Here is a 15358-nt window from a genome sequence, read left to right on the forward strand (position 1 = left end):
TCGTATTAACCTGAATAATACAGTCAACGTTCCAAAGTTACATGGTAGCGATATTCTTAAAAAGAGGTTCAGTAAAATAACTCTCATTGTTGACCCCTAATTATATGTGTATGAGCTGACGAGATGTGTGTATGGGAGGAAGAAGGTGACAACTGTTCGGAGTACTTTCCTGGGTCAAAAAAGTGAGGACATGAGCGAAACGTCATGTCCTGTCAAAAAAAGTAGGATATTGGCACAACCTACTATAATACTGCCCCTATATACAAGAATATAACTACTATAATACTGCCCCCTATATACAAGAATATACTATAATACTGCCCCTATATACAAGAATATAACTACTATAATACTGCCCCCTATATACAAGAATATAACTACTATAATACTGCCTCTATATACAAGAATATAACTACTATAATACTGCCCCCTATATACAAGAATATAACTACTATAATACTGCTCCCTATGTACAAGAATATAACTACTATAATACTGCTCCTATATACAAGAATATAACTACTATAATACTGCTCCTATATACTAGAATATAACTACTATAATACTGCCTCCTATATACAAGAATATAACTACTATAATACTGCCCCCTATGTACAAGAATATAACTACTATAATACTGCTCCCTATGTACAAGAATATAACTACTATAATACTGCTCCTATATACAAGAATATAACTACTATAATACTGCCTCTATGTACAAGAATATAACTGCTATAATACTGCCCCCTATATACAAGAATATAACTACTATAATACTGCCCCTATATACAAGAATATAACTACTATAATACTGCCCCCTATATACAAGAATATAACTATTATAATACTGCCTCTATGTACAAGAATATAACTACTATAATACTGCCCCCTATATACAAGAATATAACTACTATAATACTGCCCCCTATGTAGAAAAATATAACTGCTATAATACTGCCCCCTATGTACAAGAATATAACTACTATAATACTGCCCCCTATGTACAAGAATATAACTACTATAATACTGCCCCCTATATACAAGAATATAACTACTATAATACTGCCCCCTATGTACAAAAATATAACTGCTATAATACTGCCCCCTATGTACAAGAATATAACTGCTATAATACTGCCCCCTATATACACAAGAATATAACTACTATAACACTGCCCCCTATATATACAAGAATATAACTACTATAACACTGCCCCCTATATACAAGAATATAACTACTATAATACTGCTCCTATGTACAAGAATATAACTACTATAATACTGCTCCTATGTACAAGAATATAACTACTATAATACTGCCCCTATATACAAGAATATAACTACTATAATACTGCTCCTATATACAAGAATATAACTACTATAATACTGCCCCTATATACAAGAATATAATTACTATAATACTGCCCCCTATATAGAAGAATATAACTACTATAATACTGCTCTTATATACAAGGATATAACTACTATAATACTGCTCCTATATACAAGAATATAACTACTATAATACTGCCCCCTATATTCAAGAATATAACTACTATAATACTGCTCCTATATACAAGATGGAACTACTATAATACTGCCTCTATATACAAGAATATAACTACTATAATACTGCTCCCTATATACAAGAATATAACTACTAAATACTGCTCCTATATACAAGAATATAACTACTATAATACTGCCCCCTATGTACAAAAATATAACTGCTATAATACTGCCCCCTATGTACAAGAATATAACTACTATAATACTGCTCTTATATACAAGAATATAACTACTATAAATACTGCTCCTATGTACAAGAATATAACTACTATAATACTGCTCCTATGTACAAGAATATAACTAGTATAATACTGCCCCCTATATACAAGAATATAACTACTATAATACTGCTCCTATATACAAGAATATAACTAGTATAATACTGCCCCTATATACAAGAATATAACTACTATAATACTGCCCCTATATACAAGAATATAACTACTATAATACTGCCTCCTATATACAAGAATATAACTACTATAATACTGCCTCTATATACAAGAATATAACTACTATAATACTGCCCCTCTATACAAGAATATAACTACTATAATACTGCCCCTCTATACAAGAATATAACTACTATAATACTGCCTCCTATAAACAAGAATATAACTACTATAATACTGCTCCTATATACAAGAATATAACTACTATAATACTGCCCCTATATACAAGAATATAACTACTATAATACTGCCCCTATATACAAGAATATAACTACTATAATACTGCCCCTATATACAAGAATATAACTACTATAATACTGCCCCTATATACAAGAATATAACTACTATAATACTGCTCCTATATACAAGAATATAACTACTATAATATTGCCCCTATATAGAAGAATATAACTACTATAATACTGCTCCTATATACAAGAATATAACTACTATAATACTGCCTCCTATAAACAAGAATATAACTACTATAATACTGCTCCTATATACAAGAATATAACTACTATAATACTGCCCCCTATATACAAGAATATAACTACTATAATACTGCTCCTATATACAAGAATATACACCACTATAATACCGCCCCTATATACAAGAATATAACTACTATACTACTGCCCCTATATACAAGAATATAACTACTATAACACTGCCCCCTATATACAAGAATATAACTACTATAATACTGCTCTTATATACAAGAATATAACTACTATAAATACTGCTCCTATGTACAAGAATATAACTACTATAATACTGCTCCTATGTACAAGAATATAACTACTATAATACTGCCCCTATATACAAGAATATAACTACTATAATACTGCTCCTATATACAAGAATATAACTACTATAATACTGCTCCAATATACAAGAATATAACTACTATAATACTGCTCCTATATACAAGAATATAACTACTATAATACTGCCCCTATATACAAGAATATAACTACTATAATACTGCCCCTATATACAAGAATATAACTACTATAATACTGCCTCCTATATACAAGAATATAACTACTATAATACTGCCCCCTATATACAAGAATATAACTACTATAATACTGCTTCTATATACAAGAATATAACTACTATACTACTGCCCCTATATACAAGAATATAACTACTATAATACTGCCCCTCTATACAAGAATATAACTACTATAATACTGCCTCCTATAAACAAGAATATAACTACTATAATACTGCTCCTATATACAAGAATATAACTACTATTATACTGCCCCTATATACAAGAATATAACTACTATAATACTGCCCCTATATACAAGAATATAACTACTATAATACTGCCCCTATATACAAGAATATAACTACTATAATACTGCTCCTATATACAAGAATATAACTACTATAATACTGCCCCTATATACAAGAATATAACTACTATAATACTGCTCCTATATTCATGAATATAACTACTATAATACTGCCTCCTATAAACAAGAATATAACTACTATAATACTGCTCCTATATACAAGAATATAACTACTATAATACTGCTCGTATATACAAGAATATAACTACTATAATACTGCCCCCTATATACAAGAATATAACTACTATAATACTGCCCCCTATATACAAGAATATAACTACTATAATACTGCCCCTATATACAAGAATATAACTACTATAATACTGCCACCAATATACAAGAATATAACTACTATAATACTGCCCCTTTATACAAGAACATAACTACTATAATGCTGCTCCCTATATACAAGAATATAACTACTATAACACTGCCCCCTATATACAAGAATATAACTACTATAATACTGCCTCCTATATACAAGAATATAACTACTATAATACTGCCCCTATATACAAGAATATAACTACTATAATACTGCCTCCTATATACAAGAATATAACTACTATAATACTGCCCCTATATACAAGAATATAACTACTATAATACCGCTCCTATATACACTACTATAATACCGCCCCTATATACAAGAATATAACTACTATAATACTGCTCCTATATACAAGAATATAACTACTATAATACTGCTCCTATATACAAGAATATAACTACTATAATACTGCCCCTATATACAAGAATATAACTACTATAATACTGCCCCTATATACAAGAATATAACTACTATAATACTGCTCCTATATACAAGAATATAACTACTATAATACTGCTCCTATATACAAGAATATAACTACTATAATACTGCTCCTATATACAAGAATATAACTACTATAATACTGCTCCTATATACAAGAATATAACTACTATAATACTGCTCCTATATACAAGAATATAACTACTATAATACTGCTCCTATATACAAGAATATAACTACTATAATACTGCTCCTATATACAAGAATATAACTACTATAATACTGCTCCATATATACAAGACTATAACTACTATAATACTGCCCCCTATGTACAAGAATATAACTACTATAATACTGCTCCTATATACAAGAATATAACTACTATAATACTGCTCCTATATACAAGAATATAACTGCTATAATACTGCCCCTATATACAAGAATATAACTACTATAATACTGCCCCTATATACAAGAATATAACTACTATAATACTGCCTCCTATATACAAGAATATAACTACTATAATACTGCCCCTATATACAAGACTATAACTACTATAATACTGCCCCCTATGTACAAGAATATAACTACTATAATACTGCTCCTATATACAAGAATATAACTACTATAATACTGCTCCTATATACAAGAATATAACTGCTATAATACTGCCCCTATATACAAGAATATAACTACTATAATACTGCTCCTATATACAAGAATATAACTACTATAATACTGCCCCCTATATACAAGAATATAACTACTATAATACTGCTCCTATATACAACAATATAACTACTATAATCCTGCTCCTATATACAAGAATATAACGACTATAATACTGCCCCTATATACAAGAATATAACTACTATAATACTGCCCCTATATACAAGAATATAACTACTATAATACTGCCCCCTATATACAAGAATATAACTACTAGAATACTGCTCCTATATACAAGAATATAACTACTATAATACTGCTCCTATATACAAGAATATAACTACTATATACAAGTATATGAATTTGCACAGGTAAGAGATTTTTTATATTTCTTATACTTCCTCTGTAACAGAGCAAAAAAAATTACAATGAAGTTCAGGATTCGCTTTTACTAGGAATGTTCAGTTACATTCGCACTTTCAAAGAAAAAGAAAAAACAATTTTCCAATATGTTTTCTACAAAAATAGAAAGTAACACTTCAGAGATTCCCTCATTCTGTATGGTGATATTAGGGCCCGCAGTTCTTCAGCTTCCGTCTCCTCACAAAACCCCCAGTGATGTGACACCGTGGTGCCGGGATATTGAGACATTGGCACAGCAGGTTGTCATGGAAACAGAATGATTTATTTTACGCATGGATACATTGTGGCCGGCGCGGACCGATCACTGAGGAGACATTTTGCAGGTTTTCGGTTGATGCTAGACAACGACTTTGTCAGGATTTTGGCGGTGGTGCAGCAGCCGTACACGGAAATCGTATAACTGGCGCAATATCATCACCCACCTGAATTGCATGTGGTGGCGCAAAGTGATTAAAGTCATGACTTTCTATTATAGAAGTGAATGAAAAATGTTGTGCTGTTGACAGCCTTGACTTCCTGCCACCCTGGATAGAAGGGCCTGGTGTCTGGGGTATTAACCCTTTTCATGACCCTAGGGCCACTTCTCCACCCTCGTTTGCTTACAGTGCAGCTCCCCTGGAGAAGGGAATCCTGCACAGGTTCTCGGCCCCTAATAGCACAGGCATACCTCCCATAGGTCCAGTTTTTCACTGGATTGTACCACGAAACGGACCTTTAAAGGGTGGCGCTTATGCAAATATGCTCAAAAGTGGGTTCTTCTAGGAGTTTTTTTGGGCTTTTCTGGGCAGTTCGGGGAGGCAGGGGTTGCTTTATAATGTCCCACAAAGGTGATACACATGTTTCGAGGTATAGCAAAGAAGAGGAGACCAACCAGGGCAAAGCCCGTTCTCTCCAGGGGCCGCATAGCACCCACATAGTCTGTCTCTATCTCCCAACCGTTCTGTTTTTCATGTGATTATCCCGCAAATTGGATTTTTAATGAGGCGGAGCTTATGCAAATTTACCCAAAAGTTTATGGGAAGATTTGTGGCCATTTCTGGTTACATAAAGGGGGCTTCATAATATGTCCCACTAATAAGGTTTCCAATGTTGGGAGGTACGTGTATGTGTATGCCCCAAACCTTGAGCCCACCAGAGGAGATGACACGGAGGGGCCACGATCCAGCCTTATACCTTAATTGCATCACAATCTCTCCTGGACCTCATGAGCCTGTTGCGACTGGGCCCAGTTATCATGTTTGTCCAAGGCTCAGACTTGTTTGCTGGGGGCCAGTGGGACCCTACGTGCAGCAACTATCATTGCAAAATTTGCCGTAAATTTCACCGGCCGTCGCGTTGCTGAATACGTTCAATTGACAATTGCGTCACATTAAATGATTACATTTAAGCGGATGGTCTCAGAACGTGACTTATAGCGCAACTTAAAAGGAACCCGTTACTAAGACCGTGCTGTCCTAACGGAGGGCATCATATGTTTTTGACTGGGACTTGTAGCACGGGCTGTAAGGTTTTTATTAAAAATCGCAGCCACGTTAGAGATTTCATATCTTATACATTGGCTTGTGTCCAGTGCAATGTGCCAGGCAGATGTGCCCGTGCCCTCCTCCCTGTGATTGACATATATATCTCTCTCCCTGGCAAAGCTGCTTCACTTTGAATTTATATGCATAAAAGCAGTAAAATATATAGAATTGCAAAAATATACACACCCTGCATCTTCGCTCTAACCATCAGCCGTCCATGGAAACTGGTATGTGCCATTTTTCATCCCTGGATTCTCCGTAACTTTGCCGGGTAAAGAATATCTCATTCAGAGGAGTATATATGTACCTCATCTGTATACTGCAGCCTGGCAGGGTGGCATCTTCTTCGCGCAAAGTCTTGAGTTTTAAACATTTTAAAACACCTGGAAAGTTGCCCGGAGAGTCTTGGCAGTTGAGCACGGCTCAAGGGATTAAACGCGTTCCATAAATCTTCAGCGCAGCAGCCCCCTTGTCACACTATAAAAAAGGTGACGCGTTTTACCACACAAGAGCACCCTACGGTCGTCCTGTGCCACTTTATCTACAGCCAAGGATCCAGGAGCCAATTCTCATCCAGGACGAAAAAAAACCAAAAACATGAATCATGATAACAAATGAGACGCTGTCCACATCAGTACAGAAAACGGGAAAGACCGGACATAGGGAAGGACAAGGTGGGGCACACGTATAAATGGATCATCTGGGCAGATTTTCGGTGTTGCCAGGGTACAGGCTGGCAGGACTTATGAAAGTTTATGCACCATTTTTCCTTCGTTTTGCAGCTTGTGCAGCTACATGGGGGGGGGGCCGTGGTTTACATGGCGCGCATCACGCCTTATTTAAAATGGTGCATGTGCACGACATGTCTTACGGGTGCATTAGTGAATATGGAACATCAGATTTGTAGGAAAATGACAGTATTGCAGCAGCCGTACAGCGAGACAAGAAATCTGCTGCACTAGTTCAAATGAGCTCCCCCTGCTGGCAGCAAATATAATCACGTTTTTTTATGGATTTACTGCTGCTTATATAGCGCCAATTTATTCCGCAGTGCTGAACACCGATTGTAATCATTCACATAACCGCTGGGAGGGGATGGTACTATGGGGCTGGTATTTACCATTACGTCTATGGTAAATCTGCCCCATTGTGTGTTTATAGATCAGTGTCAATAAAATCCAAGGATTTGCGTGATCTCAGCACAATATCCGAGACTTTCATCAGCTCGCATTGTGTCGCTTTCATCTTGAGCTTTTCAATGAAAGATATAACGTCAGCAGCAGCTGCTCTATGTCTGCGGTACAGTAGAAAAAGATCTTCATGATCCGTCCATACAGCACAGAATTCTGGGTAAGAACACAAATGACTAAGGGCTATATCAAGTGGGCACAATGCAGGCAGTCAAAGTGCCAGGATATGTCTGACAGATTGCGGAGCCCCCATAGATCGCAGCTCTGGATGATCAATTGTTACTATTTAAGCGCCCTTCACAAATTTACGCACTGTGGTCTCTCCACTTGGTGGGACCTGAAGTTTTGTTCATCCAGTTCTTCCTGGTTCATGAATGGAATGTCAAAGTGCATTGAAGACGGACACTTGCATAGGCAGGGTAGTAGGCGAATGGGACCAGGGGGATGCATTGAACATGAAGATGTATATACAGTCCCGTTATTCTGAGCAGCAGCGAATATCCAGAGTAACCGCCGTGTGCAGCACGGACAGCGCTAGACGGGCGGGGAGTTGCTGGTCGGTGGTCTCCGGTATCTGGCACCTCGCTGACTGCAGAGCACCCCACAATTGGAGGGTGGGTGGAGGAGGATCCATAGAGCGAACAAGACAATCGAGGTGCCACAGATGCTCAATGGGGTTCAAGTCTGGTAATTAGGGGGCCTGGGAAGTACTTGGAAGTCTTGGTCCTGCTCTTCCAGCCACTGTCGAACATTTCTAGCCGTGTGACATGTCGCATTGTCCATCTGCCCCAGGGAAGACAATCAGCATGTATGGGGGGGGGACGTCATCTGCAACGATGGATTCATACCCAAATCGGTTCAGAGCCGTCCACATGGACGAGTGGCCCAGAGAATGGCATGAAAAAATTCCCCAGACCATAAGCAATGGCTGCCGGGTGTTTGTTCTCTGATGTTTCTCGCCTGACGCGCCAACGTCCATCCGTTCCATGAAGCAGAAAACGTGACTGATCGGAGAAGACAACCTGTGCCAATCAACGGTGGTCCAATTCCGATACTGCCGCGCAAATTGAAGCTTTTTTTTCCCGCTGCACCTTTGTTACATAGGAGCAGTGACCATCCGTCGGCTTCGGAGCCCCATACGCAGTCGGGTTCACTGAACGGTTGGTTTAGACACAAGTCTGGTAGCCCCCTGGTTGATATTCACGGTGAGCTGCTCCACTGTAGGGGGGGGGGGGGGGGGGTTCGACCCTCGCGCACCTTCCTAGCCGACGTTCACCCCTCACATCTATGGCACTTGGTGCTCCGCAGTTTCCATGTCGGTTATTCCCAATGGTGCCATTTGCCCACTCACGATAGACGGTCACCACAGCAGCACGCGAACAGTCCACAAACTGCGCTGTGTGAGAAATACCGACGCCCGTGGCCCGAAAGCCGATAATCACCTTTTACCCATGGCAACAACGAGTGATATGTGATCAGACAGACTAGCGCACACCTTATACCCACCAAGCCCGCGACACATCACCTCCTTCATGGGCTACGCGCTGCCGATGTCGAAAGTAGGAGGTGGTCATAGTAATGGGGCTCCACTGTGTACGTCATTGTGGAAATTCAATATCGGACGCTGCTTAATTTTTTAGCAGTTTATAGGGAATTGTAATTAGCAAAAAGAAAACTTTGATTGGCTGAAGTAACGAAGACGACCCCGGTCCATAAGGCGTATAAGGTCGTATGGATGCATAGAGGGGGGGCTCCGTAAAAAGCGGCTCTCCCTTTGTCGAACCCAGTCCGTCCGTGAATTACATGGAAGGCCAATTATTGGAATGACCATCGCGCATTGCTTTATCTCCATCTCTGGAGACTCTGGACCCTCATGAATAATGTTTCATTTGTGCTGATTGTTAGATAGTGAATAAGTTCAGGCTGTTGCTTAGCAACAGAGGGTGTGGCCAGCAGGTGACCACCCATGAGCTCTACTTTGTTATGTAGATGCAGTGGAGTCACTCACAGTAGAAGGGTCGGGGGGTGGGCTGGAACGCAAGGCGTCTGAAGGACCCGATTCAGGACACTTTCAACATTAAAAATGGGTTGTCCCATCTGAGGGTGGCCGTTGTGGGGGGAATGTGGTGTTAAATGCAGCCACAACGGGAGCCGCACTTAGTGTTTTTTGCTACGGCTTATAGAGGTGGTCCCAAGCAAGAGAACGCACTATAATGCCCATTTACCCTAATGGGATGTCAAAAGATAGTAGTACTGGGGTCCGGGTGCTGAAGCCCACCCCCTTCCAATTACGGAACAGAGCGCTATGTCCCTTTAGGTCCTGTTAACCTCTCCGTGCTCTACTCATGAGACGTCATTATAGCCATTGGTCTGACAAAGTCTCTCCCAAGACAGGACCACGGGAGACTAATGATTGGTGCGGGTCTCCACCTAATCCCCACCAATACTATCAATGCCCGAAACCAATCAGACATGGTACCCTGAAGTGTTACCAGGCAGATCGCTGCTCTGGTCTGTGCACCCTGTCTGATACGGCAGCTCAGCCCCAGCGCAGCACTATATCGGGTAATACTCTAAAGCGGACCATTGTTCTCGTGCTCAGTGGGGTCTGACCAATGGGATCCTCAGCAGTCACTCACGTGAGTGAAGGACCCTTTCCGAGTTAACAGATTGACGGTGTGTCCTACCACTAGGCCATCAATGTTCAGAAGGGGGCTTAGCATTCTTCATCTCCTACTGTAGACATCGAAGTGGGGGAGGGTTCCTGCTGCAGCCAGATGCCTTACAGCCAGAGACGAGCTTGTGAGAAGGAGGGGAAATTGGCCAATTCTTTATTTTTCATAGTGTCGATTGGAATTTGAGAGAGGATCAGAAGAGAGGAGATAATAAAGAAGTAAATGCTGGAATTTAGGGTTCCTTCAAATGCGATTAGGTCTATTAAACGGGTTGTACATGGTGGGGATGGGGTTAAGACCAAGAACCTGGGAAAAACAAAACATTTGTAATATACCCGTGTTATAAATACTTCTTCTGTCTATATCTGACAGCATCCTCCACGTCCCCCTGATAAATATGACGGTAACGTGAGACGCTCTTTACGCTGCTGGTTTACAGCTATTTTTTGCTCCTCTGTCACCCGCAATGAATTACAGCGAGAAGCCCGGAACAGACTCAACATTTACACAAGGTCTCCGGATCACAAGACACTGCTATTTTATAAACCTTGGGCCTATTTATCCACAAATTTACAAACACGTCCTGTTACACTAATATCATTCACTGGTGACTTCACGCATGGAGTATGAAACCAAGCAAGTAACCGCACAGTATACGCTATATTCAGTGGTGCCACAATTCTTAGGGACCACCAGAGTAAACAAGGGCCCACATTTCAGATATACAGAGCTAGTGAGTGCCCCTTTTATAGGGTGTGTAGACTTTTGCAACCACATTTTCTTTATGCATGACAAATTAAACATCGTTAAAAAAAAATAAAAAAATCCCAGTAGGTGTGTATACTTTGCAATCAATATTTCTATTGCTCCAATGCACCGAAAATAAAATAAGCAAATTTGCAGTCTTAATTCAAAATCTCCTACCATTTCATGTATACAGCTCCTATGTAGAACAATGTGTGTCCATGGTTACAGACTACATACAAACCATGTGCAGTCTTATCTTGAAGTCAGAGGGCAGATGGAAGAGAATAACACAGGACAGCAGGATCAGACTACACACAGGGTTTGTATGTAGTCTGTTACCATGGGGACACATCGGTCCGCATAGAAGATTTTTAATCAAGGCTATTTGTAAAATTGCTTTAGGTCTGATTTGAGATGCATTGGAGCAATAAAAATTGGTTGCTAAAATATACATACCCTTTAACGGCAACATAAACTCCTGTGTTATCATTGCACTGACAGGTCTTATCATGGGGACAGAGGGGTTATTTGGGGAGAATACAAAAATGTAATAAACCCTGGAAGCAAGTGATGTGCTCCACAGTTAGATCCAGATGGGATTGTCTTCTGCTGGACTTCATAGACCCGGATGTGGCCCATTATCCTGTCATGGGACACGTCTGCCTAAATTGTGCAACTGTCGTGTGTCACCGTGGCCCCGAGTTGCACAACACTTGCGGTATAGCTGAAGATTACTTAAAGGGGTTGACTAGAATTAGAAAAACATGGCCGCTTTCTTCCAGAAACAGTGCCACACCTGTCCGTGGGTTGTGTCTGGTATTGCAGCTTAGCTCTGATTAAGTGAATGGGGCTGACCTACAATGCCACACACAACCTGTGGACAGGGGTGGCGCTATTTTTAGAAGAAAGCAGCTGTGTTTTCCTAATACAACTCCTTTAGCATCTGCCAATATACAATGTATATTTGTTGTCAGGTCGCGCCATTTACAATCGGATTCTCCAACAATATAATGGTTCTAACGAATGGATAAGCAGCACCAAAGTTATCAGGCAGCTGTTTATCTCCCTTATTATTAAATCATGCATTGCATTCCTTTCCATTCCCCCCTATTCTTGTGAACGATTATTAACCCCCTCCCCACTATAGATATGTGACAATGTTTCTTGAGGGGAGACCCCCTTTACACATTAGATATTTGTAGACCGACCCCACAGATTTTTTTTCTGTGAACAATTTAATATTGGATTATTAACACTGTCTCCCATGGAGATAAGCGGCACTAAATAGTATGGTGACTGCTTATCCCCTATCTATGGAAATAATGCACGGCTGAGAGTTTATATAGAAGTTGCGAAACATGTTCGTTCTTATGTGAAACTCCGTTAAAGCTGTCCAAAAAAAAATCCAACCAGGATCAAGAGCGATTGTTTTGGCACCATATACACTATGGTTCTCAGTACAGGTTCTCGCTATCAATCAGATTGAACAATATATATTTATGGTTATACATGTTACTATGAAATAAACTCCGCCTCCTTTATCGACAATTAAAGGGCCGGTTTATGACTGGACCATGTGGACATCAGACAATAGCGGCCGGGACACTCTGACTAATGGAGCATTCAGGTCCGAAAGACTATGAGCGCTCATAACGAAAACCTCACGTGTAAAGGAGCATAACCAGGGGCGATCACGGAGAACAGTATATGGGCCCCCTCCAAGAACACCCCCTATTATGTCCGTCTGACAATCCACCAGTGATTGTGACCTATGAAATTCATCATCTCAGTCACTTCTATGCAATTTATTAGACAGTAGGAAACTGCTTTTATGGTGACAGCGGCCCCCTAACTTACAGGGCCCTATGCAGCTGCACATATGGTCACCAATCATCAGAAATATCTTCCACATATGAATATTTATTTTGATTAGATGATGTATTTTGTAAATAATCTTCCATTGTATACAATGCATTGCAGAGAATGATGGGAAATGGTAGAGGCCTCTAAATCAGAGCCCCTGGACCTAGAAGTATGGCTGCCGAGGAAAATGCCAGTGCAGAAAAAAATGGTCAGATGCGGCTTTAAGACCGTGGGAAGTATATTGTCATCCAGAGGCAGGAGCGCTCCACTACAGGGTCACCATATCCATACACACACATACTATATATATATCCACATACACCCGCTCACACAGCTGGATCTATATATATATATATTATACATCATAACCTAAGTGACACCCACCTATGCCCCCTCCCCCACCACTGTATCATCTTCACTTTAACAATAAGAATATATGAGGATTTCACATAAATTGATAGCCAAAAATAATTACTTACTGCAAATGCATATCTGCTGGTGTCCTCCGCATCACACACCGGCTATATCCAGTGATGATGTCACTATAGAGGACACATTTACATTGGTTTGCTGGAATGAAGGTTGTAACCCTTTTCCTGCCATGCAGAGGCAATCAATACAGCCCCACTACATGCTGCACCAGGCTGTGAAGAGTTAACCATGACATTTCTAAGCTAACCCTCCCCCTACACCATATTGCCCATAGATATGGCTAATTTGAAGCAGTGCAAGGGGTTAAAAAGCATGAGAAATGGACATAGGGGGTTAAACTGTGCAGCACAATAGCCCCCCCCCCCCTCCTTATCAGTGCCATTGTGTATGTGCTGGGTCCATGCATAGTGACAGGGAATGAGGAGGTGGGCAGTGTGGTTAGGGGTCCCTTTGCCAACCCCCCTTCATGGGCATGATCTGTCCACAAGCACAATGAATGGAGATCTGACAGTGATACATAGACAGCGCTGCACAGCTGACATTGCAACATTGTATTCATATTGTTACAATCCACACTCCTCCTTCATACATGTCATGCACCCAGGAGAGGGAGGGGGCTCCTACCTCATTCTGCAGGCTTCCTCTCTGCTCTGGCTCCTTAAAATGGGCTCTTATTCTGGACGTGGAGCTGACAGCTTTGCTGTGAGATTAGTGGCTGATCTCCTGTGTGGCTGGGGACTGCTGATCATGCATCTGCTGCCGGCTACAGGAGGCTGAATGCTCATGGACTGTCCTTAGTGGCCTGGATGTGCTGATACTCTCACTCCAGGCTGCCTTGAAGCTCATGTTTGGGTCCAGGCTAGCTGCAGAGATGCTCCTTCCCGGCTGACAGCTGTTTCTGAAGTCCTGCCATCTTTTTTTTTGAGGTGAGGTTGCTGCAGCAGTAAAGATACAAAGGCAACTGATCTCTACTGCCCGCTAGCGGCAACCCTGTGCAACTGCAGGGACTGGAATTCTACTTTACAACTGGGACTCCAGTTCACAGCCCCCCTCCTCCCTTCTCCTGTCACTACCCCCTTCCTATATTTTGTCCTCCTGCAACCAGCCTGAGTACTGGACTAAAATTCACAAATATTTGCCAGATTGTTACTCCTTGTCATTATATGATCCAGCCTCAGCTGCTGCAGTCTCTTAGGCATTTGACTATTCAAGAGGTTCTGCAGCAGTATAGAATTTAACTTTCCAAGTTAATCATATTTACCAATCCCGTGAGATATTTTACTGACATGTATTTACTGATATGATTTATAACAAGAAGTAGTAAAACGGGAAATGCTGGGGTGATAATCAGGGTGTGCGCTGTATAAATAATACAAATAGTAATAAGAATAATTGATGTTTACGTTTTTAAAATTTAAAGAGACAGTATTTAATATGGAAGGCTGATCATAACGTGGGAGTTTCAGCATTTTACACTATTTCCAGCTCTGATCCAGAGATTAATTTTTGATAAGTTTTGGTGCCTGTATTTTAAATGTAGGATAATCTTTCAACCTAACAGTATATATTGGATAACTGCTTAAAAAGCAACTCCATAATAAGGCTTTATTTGAGAAGCGTTCCCTTTAGGCTAAGGCTACACCTAGACATTTTGTAGCGCTACTGAT

The 15358-nt window shown here is 40.1% G+C and overlaps 1 protein-coding gene across 5 annotated transcripts in view; it reads right to left on the minus strand.

Moving 5' to 3' along the window:
- The window catches only part of EVL (Enah/Vasp-like), a 100184-nt gene extending 85530 nt beyond the window's left edge, over positions 1-14654 (minus strand). Inside the window, exon 1 of one of the 5 annotated variants that reach the window (XM_075844210.1) lies at positions 14316-14654. In XM_075844210.1, coding sequence (XP_075700325.1) covers positions 14316-14320 — 5 coding nt within the window. In that variant the 5' untranslated portion in view covers positions 14321-14654. Of the gene's footprint in view, positions 1-13738; positions 13837-14315 lie in introns of those variants that run through there. The other 4 variants (XM_075844207.1, XM_075844211.1, XM_075844212.1 and 1 more) reach the window with 4 other exon arrangements.
- Between the last annotated feature and the right edge of the window lie 704 nt (positions 14655-15358).

This window comes from Rhinoderma darwinii, chromosome 12, assembly GCF_050947455.1.
Source record: "Rhinoderma darwinii isolate aRhiDar2 chromosome 12, aRhiDar2.hap1, whole genome shotgun sequence".
Lineage (NCBI taxonomy): Eukaryota > Metazoa > Chordata > Amphibia > Anura > Rhinodermatidae > Rhinoderma > Rhinoderma darwinii.